This window comes from Pinus tabuliformis, chromosome 7 (assembly GCF_031772625.1).
Source record: "Pinus tabuliformis cultivar Carrire ecotype Pingquan chromosome 7, CPIR1, whole genome shotgun sequence".
NCBI lineage: Eukaryota > Viridiplantae > Streptophyta > Pinopsida > Pinales > Pinaceae > Pinus > Pinus tabuliformis.
This window is the reverse complement of record NC_142293.1, coordinates 1,951,469,649-1,951,486,284: the sequence shown is the minus strand read 5'-3', so window position 1 is coordinate 1,951,486,284 and position 16,636 is coordinate 1,951,469,649. Positions and strand designations below refer to the sequence as shown.

The following is a 16,636-nucleotide window of genomic DNA, read 5'->3' as shown; positions in this document are numbered from 1 at the left end:
TCTGTAATGGAGTTACCCACGTATGTCCCTCCATGGAAAGGGAAAGTTAGGGTGCCCAAAGACCTGGAGGCCACGAAGAGTGTGCTCCAGACCCCGCTCCTTCCCAATGGAATTACTTTTGAAGGTCCACTGCTAGGATGAGTGCCTACCTTGAAATTCAAAGATTGGGACCTCGTGGATAGCGAGAAGTTCCTACACCTAGAGATGGAGAGCTTGATGAAGCAAAATTCGAAGGGACAAGTAACCACGTTGGAGCGGTGAATATGGTTGCATAGTGTGGAGAAGGCCAAGTTAATTCATCTACGATGGATACCCCACTTTCACCGTGCACCCATCCCCATTTTCGTCATCAGGTAGCTACTGCGCCTAGTGCATGATGGGTATCTATGGTTGGAGGAGAATATTCCCATCACAGTGAAGCTTATTCACTAGATTTGTTGACTTCCTTGTAAGGGAAAGGACCCCGCGATGATGGCGGGGAAAAGCAGTGATTTGGCTCTCACAGAAGCCATGAAAACTAAATACAAGCTGAAAAAGAAGAAGCGAGGCTATGCAATTGAGTGTATCGAGGAAAAAGGTGTGCATGTAGCCACCTAGCTCCTAGCTGGTAAATTAATGTGGAAGTGTCGCGCCGATGAAGTACCAGTGCCTGTGGTTGTGTTGGCTGAATAGTTCGTGGAGGGGGTCCAACTCAATTGGGCAAAGTTCCTCTGTGAGGAATTTTTGACAAACTGCAAGGAGGCCCAAGAGTAGGGTAAGACCTTCCATTACACGTGGTTTCTCTTATCCATCTTGTTGATAGCAGGTGAACTACCGGAAGATAGCCAGTTCCTGGATATCAACTAAGACATACCTGAGGCCGCGAAGTATGCTTCGCTCTGGGCCACCAAGGATGAAAAGAGGATTTGTGCCACCAACTTTTTTTGGGTGCTTATGGAGGTGAGCATCTAGATGTGGATCAATAGAAGACCATGCTTATCTCCCATAGTGTACACCACTTTGTAGAGCTTTCCATAGTTCAAAGAAGGCATGCACAACATTTATGTCCGGGCATGGAAGGATCCAAAAAAGGCATGGAAAAAGCTCGCATTCATTGCTACTGAGGACGCCATCTTCATGGTGTTGGAAACATGGCCTCTAGAGTGGCGTGCCCTGAACTTGGCAGGAATGGAAAGGGCCGCAACTCAGCAAAGGAAGAAGGACACCAAGCTACGCATCGCGCAACTAGCCAAAAAGAGGCACCAAGAAAAGGAAGTAGCAAAGGTAGCTGCACAACAGAAGCCAGTTGATGGAGTCGCAGTAGCACAAATAGTAGAAACAACAACAGTTCCAACAGAAGAGGCCAAGGAGGGCCATGACATGTCCACAGGGCAAGGGGCTGAGGACATAAACCTAGCCAAAGAGTGCGCTAACCCAGAAACCACCTTGCAATAGTTGAAATGGCCATGTGTCCTAGAGAAATCGGTCCCCAGAAAGAAGGTGAAGACATTGAAGACATCCATCGACCCAATCACACTTACAGAAGGTGATATTTTTGACATTGGCGAAACAGTTCACGATGTCACTAAGGACACGCTCCAAGAGGTGATGACGGAGCAGAAAACTGTGTTGTGGGTGCTAAGCATGCAGCTACAGGGACTATAGGTGCAAACCCCACAAATAAGTATGATGACCCCATATGTCGCAACAGGTACATGAGAGGTGGAACAAATGCTGTGCAGCCAAATGACCAACACTTTTGTGTTCACCGAGGGTGCATTTGCAGTAGAGAACGAGGTTGACTGATCTATGGTGGGCAGGATTAAGGGACTAGGCTTAAACTTCGCTGCCCTTCCGCACGAAACCCTGTACCAGTTATAGGATGGGATCACAACCGAGCTCCATGCCAAAGAAGGTTGTGTGCTACAAGTATTGAGCGAACAAAATATCCATATGGAATAGCTCAGCCAGTAGCATGATGAACTAGTTACATAAACTCAAGGAATAGAGCAGGTGGTAGACAATGCTTGTAGAAACATCTTGGAATTGGTCATCCTGGCTGATTTACCAATAGCAGAACACATCCACCGATTGGTGATTGGATTCCGCAAGGCAAATGAGGAAAGAAATGAGGGTACAACTAGACCTCAACCTTCAGATTGTTGAACTATGATTAAAGGCGCAGTCCTCTACACCCCAGGAATTTAGGGAACAGTGCACTGGTGCTATTAAAAAAGGGCTGGAAGAAATAAGAAAGGTATTACAAAACTGCACCACTATGTTGGAGGAATCCATTGCGGTCCTCACTTCTTTACAGGAGGACCCCAACATACAACACCTAGAAATGGAGGCACATGAGCTTTAGGTGTAGCATGATAGTGTGCGTGGAATAGTGTAGACAGTTGTCTTGACCCAGTATCTTGCGAAGCTCCAGCAGGAAAAGGCGTTGAAGGAACAGGCGGATGTCGCAAGGGCAGAAAGAGGCGGTCCTTAAAGTGCACGTCCAACCTTAGATTGATGAGGCCTTCCTCATAACTATAGACATTGAAGGAAATATCGCACAAATGAAGGCAATGCATCCCTTAGGATATGGATTTGCCCCTGATAACAAGACCTCGACCGAGAGAGTGGAGCAGATCTAGCAGATTGCAGATCAGTGTTTCACAGACCTCTGGGAAGCGAAGGACCGGTTGGTGGGGCTCCATGCCAAGGTCGCCACACCAGAAGAGTGACTGAGGATGGGTCACGGAGGTTGTGTTGGGGGCCTGTTGGGCATGGAATCCCCCCCATAGCAGGTTTTGGGACTCAAAGCCCAAGTTTTGGTCAGAAATGTTGTAAAACTTCGCGAATTGCGGGCATGGAGCGTGAAGTGTACAATTGAGTCATAGGGTTGTCTGCCCTAAGCATCGTATTGTAAAATAGTGTAAAGTCAGCCTACCCATGGTCCACAGACCATGGGATTGTATAAATAGAATGAGACTGTTGGCTTATATGGGCCTGACCCAAGTTCGGAAGAATTATTTGGCCAAACAAATCCCACATCTACCGGCCCTTTCAACAATAGTCCGCGGAACGTGAACTGAGGTCTCACCCGAGGTAGTAGGGGAGGGTTCTAGAACTAGGCTTCTGCACCCTTGGGATGTCTAGATGTGATATGGAGGTTTCACGCACCGTTCAGCAGCGTCGCGCTGCTCTGTTTCATGCAAATCTGTTCCCAAAACAATATTTACTAATTATTAGCACGTTGTTTACAGATCTAATCTATTTGATGAAGTATTGTAAATCTGATCTACATAGCAGGGTCTTTAAGAAAACATTTATCAGATTTACCCAATTCGCGCACTTAGATTAAACATAGATTCACATGGATTCAAGATGTAAGCAGATGCACATAGATCAAAAAGTGATATTAACCATAAAAAGCTAGATCCGCGATACTTCAAATTTAACACAAAATTACCAAAGCAAATTATCTTTATTTACATTCTTCACCAATACATCCAGATCTGTCCCACGCACTCATCTGCAGGGGTCCACGCACATAGCTGTAGAGCCTCTATCCACTACCCAAACCTCGACTCAGACTTACAGACGCTTTCATATCATTCTCTTCAAAACCCATTACAGATCCAAGATCATACCCCATTTGAACTACCTTTCCCTCATAGAGTTGTGCTCTATTTATACCTTCCTATGGTCAGCGAACCAACTTACATCCTATTAATTTATATTATTTCTTGGGCAGACAACCCTTTGACTCGACCTTTCACATTTCGCGCTCCGCATATGTCGAAGTTTTACAATATTTTTATCCTACTTTCTAGGCTATCAAACCAAAAAATATTACACGGGGCCTCCACTACCCAGCAGTCCCCCAACACAATCATCGTGACTCGTCCTGAGTCACTTATTGGTGTGGTGAGATGCGCTGTCGTGGCTCCATGTTTCACCTGCCTCTGAGTGATGCACGTCATCCTACTTCCTCTTTGTTGTCTCCTACAGTGCTTCATCCATCTTCTGCTTCATTGTTTCTACCCATACTTGCAATCGACAATGCTCATTTTGCTCTCCTAGGTTAACACAGAACACCCCTTCCTAGGATTTTAGCTCTAGCAGGGAAGCTGCATACGGGACCTTCTTGTACCACTACATTCATTTCCAGCCTTCGTGTCTACTCTTCGCACTGTCTATGGTACGTTTTGTTGCAATTTTGCAAGATCTGTGTTGTTGTTCACGAGATCCCAATCCTCAAGGAACTTCAGGGATGACTTATTAACTTCGTTTCTACTCGTGGTCTCCAGCTTTCCATCCTTTCTCTGTATTTTTGTAGTTTGTCAGCCTGCCCCCAGGTGGGGTGATAGCATCCAGACCAATTCTTCTTCGTGTCTCCTCTTTTTCGGTACCTCCCCTATTGTTGATGCTTCAGTCTGAAAGATGCCCACAGCTAGCAACACCCTTCTCCTTAGAGAGTCATGCTGCTTCAATTACCATATCACCACCCTCGGGCTTATTTCTTGTGCGGAGATAATGAACAACTCCATATCAATACTCAGCATATGGTTTCCAGAAGTGTAAATCGCCCAGTGGATGCCCCTCGGTGATTTATAAGTGATTCGAATTTCAATTTCACTGATTCCCACCTATTTTAGCGTCCCTGTGTAAAATTTGTGGCAGCTCGTTCCATATCTAGCTCATACTCCTTCTCTTAATTTCCTGCTGCCCACTCCCTTTCACCATAATTCAGACACCTTGTCGTGAATAGTGACAGGAATGGTCACCTTTGCTTGTAGCAATGTACCAGCGTACCTTGGACCACGTGACCGTGATCTTGGTGATGGGCCAGATCGATGCATATCCTAGCACTCACACCTCTTTCTCCCATACTGTTTTACCATCTCGCACTCTCTTTCAACTGGCTAGAGCAGTGAGACTATCCCTCGAACAGTTAGTCAGGTGGCCAACCTGCCCGTATAGAGCTTTAGGTGACTGCCATTCACTCAGCCTGGTAAGGGGTCCCCATTGAGTTTGGAAAGTTGAACCATGCCCCCATTGGTAACTTCTTTGACCACATAGGGTCCCAACCAATTCATTCAAAGTTTGCTAGGGAATTTCTCAAATTTACTATCGTATAACAATACTAGATAATTCTCCTTGAATGTGCGCACCTTGATATGAATATCATGCCATGATTTTTTGCGTTGTTTTTGTACTTGTTTAAGGAATCCATCCAAAAACCATTCCTCTTCTAGTTCTTTAAGCTACGCAAGCCTTTTCTCCAACACCCCATGGTTTTCCATACCTGTGATTTCTGCTATCCGCAGACTAGGCACAATATATTCCATAGGCATAACGTCCTCCTGGCCATAGACTAATCGAAAAGGTGTCTGGCCCGTCAACTTCTTGCTTATGGTGCGATAAGCCCATAATACAGTAGGGATGTGCAAGTCCCAGTCATTTCATCGCGAATTACAGACCTTGGTCAACACAGTCTCCAAGATTTTGTTGAATGCTTCAATGGTCCCATTCACTTGTGGGTGGTATGGCGTACTTTGCTGGTATTATATCTAGAATTCTTCAGTGATTGCGTTGATTGTTTCATTTAGAAAATGCGTTCCCCAATCACTCATTACGATTTTGGGGCATCCAAACCTTGTCAGTACGTTCTCAAACAAAAGCTTTGCAGCTGTTGCAGTAGTGCAATCTTTAACCGGTTGTGCCTCAGCCCATTGGGTCAAATAATCTGTCGTTGTGATGATATAGCACACGCCCTTTTTCCCTCACAGCTTGATAGGTCCTACGAAGTCGATTGACCACTTCTCGAAGGGTTGTAGCATCATATGTGGTTGGAGCGGAATTTCATCTCTCCGCGATGGTTTCCCCGTCCATTGACATACGTCACAGGCTCGGCATTGTGCTTTCGAATCCTGATGTAGAGTCGGCCACCATAATCCTGCTCGAAGGATCTTCTAAGTTGTGGCATGACCCACATAATGTCTGCCAACAACCCCCCCATGTGCTTTGGCTAGGATCTGTCCTCGTTCGAACTCTAGGACATTGGCATAATATCTTGCCATTGCCCATTTTGTAGAGATGGCCTGCAATCATGGTGAAGTTTGTCGAGCGTATCACCAATTCCTTCTTCTGCTGAATGGAGTATCCCTGTGGCATAGTTAAGAAATGGATTATATCTTTGAAGTGACCATCCACGATGTGCACTACATATAGCTAAGCATCTGAAAGTCTGTCCTCTAGATTTGTGGGTTCTTCGCCGGTCTCAATTTGGGACAGGTGATCTAGGCCTACATTTAGACCTCGGAGTTTGATGACGACCTCGAAGTCATACTCCTGGAACAACAGTAACCATCTACAGATACGCCCCCCTAACACATGCTTATTTACTAAGTATTTTAATGGTGAGTGATTGGTATACATCTTAAAGTGACCTCCAAGCAGATAGTGGTGGAATTTCTGAAGCGCATATACCATCGCTAATCCCTCGCGCTCAGTAGTGGAATAATCCTTCTCAGCTTTTGACAACCAGCGACTGGTGAACGCAATCGGGTGGTCGATTCCCTCTGCTCCTGGTTAATTAGGTACCACCCGCAATGTGATACATGACGCATCGACATGCACATGAAATTTGACATCCCATTTCGGAAAGACCAATATAGCGGCCGAGGCCATATTTTCCTTGAGCGTCTCTAGACTTTTGTTACATTCTGTTATCACCAAAATAGGACCCTAATAGAGCGTATCTAGAATTTACTTACATTGTTGTGGTGTTTACTTATGATACTCAGAACTCATCAATGATGCTCTGACTTCCTTCATAGGTAAACTTACTATGTTTCATTGTTTTGTATTTTCATTTCTGCACTTGAACTCTATAATGCCTTGACTTCCATGCTAGGTAGAATGCTTTGGCTTCACTGCTCAGGATTCAAAGAGAGTTTTTAATGTTATATTGTCTCACGGATTTCCTCTTTTAGTTACTTGCAGTGGTATGAATACATGTTACTTTGAACTCATCAATCATGCTCTAACTTCCTTCATGTATTTATAAACTGTGTTTCCTTGCATTGTATCTTTGTCTTGTTGATGCATAAAAACTCTCTATGCCCTGACTTCATGTTAAGCTGATCTTGCTGTTGTACTGAAACATACTTTGACTCCATAGCCCAATGGTAGCTAGCCTTCATCTTTCAACCTATAAACATATACAACTAGCATTTGCACCAGATGTTGCAAAGAAAACGCCGTAAGGCATAAAGTGCGGAAATCCATTATCCATGTAGTGTGTGCATTACTCAACAAGGTGGATCTCTTTAAATTTGTTGCAAACATTTATGTTATTGCACTGCTAATTTATTTAGAATCTACTACTACCTCCTCTTCTTGGAATATTAAATTTCTTTTCACCCCATGATGACAATCCCTCTAATTATTGGAATCACAATTTTTTCCACTTTAGTGGGTTTACCGTCAACCTAAAGAAACATGAATTTGAGTCACTCAACTAAAAAGAAATTGCTAAATTGCTATTTATCATGTTTTGAGTAAAAACAATTAATAACTCATATTTACAACCCTTGAAATATTTACAACCTTTTAAGTCTTGTATTTATAACTCATATTTATAACCCTTTAAAATGAAACTAACTATCTATATTTTTATTAATAATAAAAAGAATCTTCTTTATAAAACTGACACTCACATGCTACTCCTATTGAAAAGGAATCAATACTCTTTGATAAGCAATATTCTTTGATAAGCAAGGAAAGCATTATACTCGACCTCAGGGAACTCAGTGGGCAAAATTATCAATAACTAATTAATATTGATTTGCATCAATTTCTTTTGGTCCAACCAACAATTAAAATCCATCCCCTGCCACTACAACAATAATACACCATATATCACCTTCCCATTAAAACTGAGAATGAGCTGCAAGTAACTGTGAGAACGTGGATGCCTCATAAGCATGGAGTTAAGTTGGATCCCTGAGCTTTGCTACAATCCTCAACTATAGAAATATTGAAATTTTTAAGAAGACTCTGGCCATTTCATAAGCAGCTGAGTTGACAGCAAAGTTTGTCTGTTGCTGAGTCCCAATCATAGAGATGTCTATATGAGTTATGTCAATGTCTAAGTAGAGCTGTTGAATATGGAATGTCGGTGTAAGTCCTCATCTCTGTCCATCTTATGTCAAAGCAAGGATGCTACAGAGGAAGAAAGAATTGGTTAATTGGTTGTGGATGATGGCATTTTTGCTAGAAAATGCAATATCTCCTTCATTGATTTCAAAACTCCATTGCTTCACTTGCACCTATCTTCTCAGGCTTTCATATTGATAAAAGCAATGTAGAAAATTTTGGTTGAGTTAGTTTCAAACCATAAAATCTACCCCAACTTCATCTAATGGGCTTGTAATATAGCCTTCTTTCCCACATTTTCTTGATTATAAAATAATGTCAAAGTAAAACGAGAGTTAGAAATATTTTTCAACAATAGTCACTTGCATCATATGATTATTATCTCGCTTGGTTTTCATCCTTATGGCTTAATAGGGACGGACCATTTTATGCAAGATTAGGAAAGCCTACTGTGTCTTTGAAAGATCGATTTGATTAATGGACATAAGTTAAAAACGCGGTGATCATCATGTAAACAAATATATATACTCTATATATATCAAAGCAGCAGACTGAAGGCACTGAATTTGCCCATTTCAGACTCATATATGATATATCTATTCAAATGTTTACATAAACCAATATTTCATCCACAGTGGCTAAGAGTAGTATATATCAAAGACTGAAGGCACTGAAATTGCCCAATTCTCTCATATATCTACTCAAATTTCTACACAAACCAATATTTCATTCACAGTGGCTAAGAGTATATATCAAAGTAGCAGACTGAAGGCGAGACATATATCTATTCAAATTTTTAAACAAACCAATGTGTGATCCACAGTGGCTAAGACTATCTATCAAAGTAGCAAACTGAAGGCACTGAACATGCCCATTGCAAAATTCAGACTCATATCTATTCAAACTTTTACACAAACCAATGTTCATCCACATAGGCTAAGAATATATATCGAAGTAGCAGATTGAAGGCACTGAACTTGCCCTTTTCAGATTCATATATCTATTCAAACTTTTACATAAACCAGTCTTTCATCCACAGTGGCTCGTGATTTTCAAAATTGTTATGTATGCCATAATAAGCACTTCACGAATCAACTAGGAATTGAAGGCACTTGCACAAAGAATATAATAACAGAAAACCAACGTATTCTTGCACAATAATATTATTGATGATAACACTATGCATAAATTGCTATTGCTTTGTTGTAAGCCACAACAGGATCTTGATCTTCCTTGGCACAGATGTTACTGTCAGATGGACTGAGATGAATTTTTGCAGCCCCATTCTTCAATCCAACTTTATTCCTTTTCAATTTTGGGGCCATGAGAATCTGATAGCAGCCAACAAGTTTCTCCTTCTCCTTCTCAACCATCTCACCACCATCTTTTTGCTTTTCTTGATCTTTGCCCTGTCCCTTGCATGCACTACTGTTGAAGTCTTGACAGCGGGATTGCTGTTCTTGGGCATCAACAACATTATTAGGTTCAATGGACAGTAATTTTCTCACAAATGAAGGCCTGGGTTCGACAGGATTCCCCATCAAATCTCTGAAACCCACAGCCCCCCAGTTGCAGGGATGAATCTGTTCATTCTGTGAAGATCTACTCCATCAAGAATCATGGTGCCAAGGTTGAGAATGCCCTGTGGGTGACCAGAAGGACGACGGACCTGCAGTGCCAAGAAACTCATCCCACTGAAATTTGTGCTCCTGTAGCCCTTGAGGAGAGTGGAAAGCAAGACCCTCACAGTGCCTAGCAGGGTATCCCTGAGGCAACCCACGCAGTATATCTCCATAATCACAGCAGAGGTTTCACAGCGGAGCAAACTCTCTTCCACTCTGAATATGGCCTTGTCGTTCCAAGTAGGGTTTGCGCCCCCTGTTCTGTCAATTTGCGTCGTCAGTTTTTTCTCGAAATTGATCCATACAACACAGTAGGTCTGCATCATGCCAAAAAGATGCATCTCCTTCAGATCTTGAGCTGAGATGATGTTAAGCTCCAGCTGTGTGTAAGCTTCCCCCATGATGTAGAGTGAATTTACTGCACAAGGAAACGCAATATTCAGAGACCACCCTGATTGAAATTATAGGAGCAGAAACGCCATGAATGAAATCTTTTGAAATCTGAACATTGTATAGAACTGACTTATAAGACAAAACACATCATAGACTCTCTAGCTCATGATGATGAAAGCAGATGGAAATCAGTGCAGAAGGCCACCCCAAATGGTCATGATCGAAGCCAAGAAGCAGAAAAGCCCATTCATAGATACAACAATAATGGAACAAACAAAAAAAATTGTACCAAATCCATTTGTTGTTTCATTTTAGAATTTTATTGCTGTGATTTCCATTTCAAAACTCCATTACTTCACCTGCACCTATAGTCTCAGGCTCTCATATTCATAAAAACAATGTACAAAATTTTCCTTGAGTTAGTTTTAGATTATAAAATCTACCCATTTCAAAACTCCATTGCTTCACCTGCACCTATCTTCTCAGAATCTCATATTGATAAAAGCAATGTAGAAAATTTTGGTTGTTAGTGTTAGACTATAAAATATACCCATTTCAAAACTCCATTGCTTCACCTGCACCTATCTTCTCAGGCTTTCATATTGATAAAAACAATGTAGAAAATTTCAGTTGAGTTAGTTTCAAACCATAAAATCTACCCCAACTTCATCTAATGGCCTTGTAATATAGCCTTCTTTCCCACATTTTCTTGATTATATAATAATGTCAAAGTAAAACGAGAGTTAGAAATATTTTTCAACAATAGTCACTTGCATTAGCTGATTATTATCTCGCTTGGTTTTCATCCTTATGGCTTAATATTGACGAACCATTTTCTACAAGATTAGGAAAGCCTTGTGAATCCTTTAGCTTCAAAGTAATTCTTTCAGATCACTTGCCTATCTATCTGGAGTCTAGACCTCTCAAACGAAGAGGCCTAAAAACATACCATTTTCATTTGAACAGCTGCAGTTTGGCAACCCAGACATAGAAAATAAAATCCAGTATTAGTGAAATGAAGACACTCACATTACATGAACAAAAATGTGAAGTTTCAAAGTAATTCTTTCAGATCACTTGCCTATCTATCTGGAATCTAGACCTCTCAAACGAAGGGGCCTAAAAACATACCATTTTCATTTGAACAACTGCAGTTTGGCAACCCAGACATAGAAAATAAAATCCAGTATTAGTGAAATGAAGACACTCACATTACATGAACAAAAATGTGAATCCTTTCTAAGAAGCTTCAAAATGTAAAGAAAAAAGCGGAACAACTAGGTTTTTGTAAACATATTCAAAAGAAACATGAACTGGAGATAGAGATGGTTAGTGTTGTAAAAGAAAAGGAATTGATATTGTGGCTTGAAAACGACAGATGCTTCCTTTATACTTTTTAAGTGCCAAGCATAAACCACCTTCCAATCTAAGGAAGGATAACAGTATGTACAAGGAAGACCACAGATGTTTCCTTTATACTTCAATTGTCAAGCATTAACCAACATTCATAAGGTAGGTGCTTCCGTAGACTCTATCTAACCATGTGACCAACTAGCCCAACTTAACAGCCATGACAACATCAGCAGATCAATGGCCCCTTGCGGGGCCACACCAGCCCAACTTAACAGCCATGACAGCATCAGTTGACCAATGGCCCCTTGTGGGGCCACACCAGCCCACCTTTGGGCAAACCACTATGTAAGAAAATGAAAACTTGGTGGAAACTGTAGCAGCAAGCCACTTTCACCTACCCATCTTGTCTCTCATGGCTAGTCTTCAAATGAATAGAGGAAAGATTACCGAGTCATGAACTTTTAAATGAGGGCATATTATCAAAAACCTTGAATGAGACTCATGAGAATCTATAAAAGAAAAGAAGAAGTCAGACATGCCTAACTTAGTGGTTGATACAGTGCTTAACCACATTAATCACCCTCGTTCAAACACTGGAAGGCATAAAGCCCTGCATTAGTAAAAAGTTCAGGAATGCGATTCTAGCTGCATATGTCAGGAATAGTAAATTAGAGGACGACCAAAAGTTGTTCGACAAAATGCCTGAACGAAATGTAGTTTCATGGAATACAATGATAGCAGGATATGCTCAGATTGGACGCATGGAGGATGCACGCCAATTATTTGAGAAAATTCCCAAACGAGATGTTGTGTCATGGACTTCGGTTATTACCGGATATGCCAAGAATGGATGCTTTCAAGAGTCATTGGATCTCTTTTCCTGTATGCATGAGGGGTGTGTTTACTGGAACTAATTTACATTCACTGGTGTTTTGAGTGCATGTGTTGTGGTGTTTACTTATGATACTCAGAACTCATCAATGATGCTCTGACTTCCTTCATAGGTAAACTTACTATGTTTCATTGTTTTGTATTTTCATTTATGCACTTGAACTTTATAATGCCTTGACTTCCATGCTAGGTAGAATGCTTTGGCTTCACTGCTCAGGATTCAAAGAGAGTTTTTAATGTTATATTGTCTCATGGCTTTCCTCTTTTAGTTACTTGCAGTGGTATGAATACATGTTACTTTGAACTCATCAATCATGCTCTAACTTCCTTCATGTATTTATAAACTGTGTTTCCTTGCATTGTATCTTTGTCTTGTTGATGCATAAAAACTCTCTATGCCCTGACTTCATGTTAAGCTGATCTTTCTGTTGTACTGAAACATACTTTGACTCCATAGCCCAATGGTAGCTAGCCTTCATCTTTCAACCTATAAACATATACAATCACAAACCATAGAGTTAGCCATCTTATTCATTATCCAAATCTTTAATCTTGTGAGAGAGACCTCTCAGGTTTGGGAGGCTAAGCCTCAACCAAAAGTTGGTTTGAAATAGTTACTCAAAGTCTACCTAACCACAACAGCCTATCAGGGTCTGATTTTGAGATAACACATTCCTCATTCCAGCAATAAGTAGCATCCTTCTTCAGCAATTGTTCCATCGTAGCCATGATTTGGGCGTAGCTTTTGATGAACTATCGATAGTAGCTTGTGTGTCATAGTGTGGTGCGTAATTACTGGACACTTCGCAGTGCTTACAGATTGATTATGACGGCAACAAGTATCCAACATCAACTGTAATCTTGCTACGTGCTTCTTGACCAATCCAAACACGGTCCAATCATCAAGATAGACTTCTATGAACTTGTGGATAAATTCTTTGAATGCCGCGACTACTATTCATGAAAATATTGCCAGCGAATTCTTCAGTCTAAAGGGAATCACTATGTATTGAAAACAACCCCATTCAGTAGTGAATGTTGTCTTACTCCTGTCTTCTGGCGTGATATTGATCTGGTGATATCCTGAGAACCCATCCGTGAAGGAGTAGGCTTCCTGTCCTCCCACATTTTCCAACACTTCATCTGTAAACGGTGTTGGAAAGGGATCGTTGACGCAGGAATCATTGAGCTTCCTGAGATCCACATAGATGCGAATCTCAGCGTTCTATTTCTTCTCCTGCACAACCATTGGACTCACCTAGTCGGACTCCTTGACTGGTTCAATGATTCCTGCTACCAACATCTTTTCCAGTTCTTCAAGGACCTTTGCTTTATATTTTGGATTCAATCGGTAGGGCCGCTGCTTCACCGGTTTCGTGTCTGGCTTCAATGTTATCTTCATCATTCCTAAGTCTCCTAGAATCCCCTTTAGCTCCGTAATCTTTATTGGGAACCAATCTCAATATTCCCATAGCAACTCGACGACCTTCTCTACTGTGGCATCATCCTAGTAGTCCAAGAGGGTTGCATACTTCAGGTCTTCTTTAGTCCCAACATTCACTTGTTTTGTTTTTAATGGCGTTGTGATATCTGGGTCTTTGATTTCGGGTCCGCACACCTCCTGGCTCCTCTCTAATTCTAGAATATTGACATTTCATAGATCATCCTCATCATCTTCTATCTTGAGATTATAACATTCAAGGGCTTGTCTCAGCTACAGCAAGCAGTTGGGCTGCACAGTTTCCTCTGGCTCCAATGGCGTCTTGAATATGGTGACCTTTACCAGCTATAACGCTTCATCCACGGGATCCATCCATTGATCTTCGAACAAGAATGTTGACAAAAACCCTTCATGCAAGATATCCCACTCGCCTGTGTTATGTCGGAGCTCTGCTTCTGTGTACCAGTTTCTGGGAATGACGTCCAAAGTGTGATAAAACAGGTGCACCCATTCTGGCTGAGGTTCCTCTCTGTAGGCTTTGATCCACCTGGTAAGGTGCAAATGCAGATCATCACGTCCATCGTATTTCTCTACTACATGGAGTTCCGGCTTCGCAAAGCTGATCTTCATCATGCACCTACAGATTTTACATGGGGACAATAGAATAGGCGGGAATCAATGAAATTGAAATTCGAATCGCTTATAAATCACCGAGGGGCATCCACCGGGTGATTTACACTTCTAGAAACCATATTCTAAGTATCAATATGGATCTATTCATTATCTCCGCACAAGGAATAAGCCTGAGGGTGGTGATATGGTTGTTGAAGTAGTAGGACTCTCTAAGGATTAGGGTGTTGCCAGTTGTGGGCATCCCGTAGATTGCAGCATCAACAGTAGGGGAGGTACCAAAAAAGAGGAGACACGAAGTAGAACTGGTCCAGATGCGATTTCACTACCTGGGGGCAGGTTGGAAAACTACAACAATATAGAGAAAGGAAGGAAAGTCGAAGACCATGAGTAGAAACAAAGATAACAAGTCGTCTCTAACGGGCCTTGAGGATTGGGATCTCGCGGACAGCGGCACAGGTCTTGCAAAATTGCAACACAAGTTACCACAGATATTGCAAAGAGTAGACATGAAGGTAAAAAATGAATGTGGTGGTACAAGAAGGTCTCATATGCGGCTTCCCCGCTGGAGCTAAAATCCTAGCATGGGGTGTTTTGTGTTAACTGAGCAGAGCAGAATGAGCATTATCGGTCGTAAGTATGGGTAGAAACAATGAAGCAAAATATGGATGAAGCGTTGTAGGAGACAACGAAGAGGCAGTAGGACGACGTGTCCAACTCAAGCTGATCCCTACTACTTGGGGTAGAGACCTCTGCAAAGCTTTCCCTAGCTTCCAGGTTCATCTCCTTACATTGCATCCTCCTTACGTAAGTTCCTTCTATCCACTGCTGTGTCATTCCCCTTCTTAGTACCATGTTTACTTGGGGATCTTCCTTATGGGGTTCGAACCTCATCATCTATATGTTCTGGGTCATTGTTGGTTGCGCGGCCCTTGTTTCACAAATCTGTGTTATTAGCGTAGGACAATCTATCAGCTCATAATCGAACTACTCACAATAACTGCATGAAATTCTAGTTGGGTTGGTACAATCCCACGTGTAATGTCCTGGATCTCCGTAGTTATAATAGATTAGCTACCCATGACCCCTTCTTAGCCCCATTCCGCCCCTTCCTCATCCACAGCCCTGGAACCCAACGCGCACAATCACCTCGGCTGGATCCTGACCTTGCATCTCAATCTGCATTCTATAAGCAAGTGACTGGTCCATTAACAATTGGTAGCTATGACAGTTTTTTTCCTCGTGGCCCATCGATCTGCAAAAGTTGCAAAATAGCTGCTGGGGGGTGTGGTTATATTTTGGCAGCAGATGATAGTTATCTGTGTTGTGCTTTCCTCCCACTTGGTAGATTGCACACTAGAGCGGGGTTGTTGTGCTCAGCCCTGCCTTTGGTCACAATGGTGTTGGTCCCCCCATTGCCACATAATTCACTAAGACTGCGCAGTGATCTTTATCGTTCCCCTAGCTCCTACACCGTACTTCCTCTCGGACTTCTAGTCACGGTGCTTGTTCCTATTTTAACTTCTTCATTTCCAAACACAAATTTTGGCTCTACGCTTGGATTTTTTCAACTCCCAACCCCAGGTCTTGTAACGGAGTGTCGTGCAACCTCATTATTGTCTCTAATGCTTCAGCCTATGTTGAGATCTTCCATTGGGATAAAGCCATCATCCGATGTGGTGTTAATGATGCCATAAACCAAGCACAGTGTTGCGCATCTGTTAATGTTATGTTAGCCTTGTGAATATTACTTTTCAGTCTTTGGTACAAATCCCACAGGGTCTCACTAGGAATCATCGCGATCTCTTTGAACCCTATAATTGACTGTGTTTCTGACTTTGGTTGGCTAAATTCCTTCTTCGATTTGGTATGGATTTCTGTTGTCCCCATCGTTGGGTGATCACTTGAGTACTTTATGTACCATGTCAGTGCTCGATCCTGCAGCACGCTGACTAAGGTAGCCTTTCTGATATTATCATCTGCAATTCGTTGCACATTCCATACTGATGTTAACAAAACCTAGAATTGTTTCGGGTATTCGCCTCCTGCTGCTTTGAATACCGGTAATTAGATCGCGCTCGTCATTGTTACCCTTGAACTACTACTGTTCCTGGTCCCTTCGATCCCTCAACTTACTTCTCTATAGAGTCCCTGCGTTTCACACTAGACACCG

At 42.0% G+C, this 16,636-nt stretch overlaps 1 protein-coding gene across 1 annotated transcript; it reads right to left on the bottom strand.

The window, feature by feature from the left end:
* Nucleotides 1-9,673: 9,673 nt before the first annotated feature.
* Nucleotides 9,674-10,156, bottom strand: LOC149256276 (protein SRC2-like). Its single transcript, XM_089455292.1, has one exon. It carries the CDS (start codon nt 10,154-10,156, stop codon nt 9,674-9,676), a length of 483 nt encoding a protein of 160 aa, XP_089311418.1.
* Between the last annotated feature and the right edge of the window lie 6,480 nt (nt 10,157-16,636).

Bases quoted from the DNA above. Each gene is read 5' to 3' on its own strand.
- LOC149256276 (XM_089455292.1), bottom strand. From the start codon at position 10,156: ATGGGGGAAGCTTACACACAGCTGGAGCTTAACATCATCTCAGCTCAA.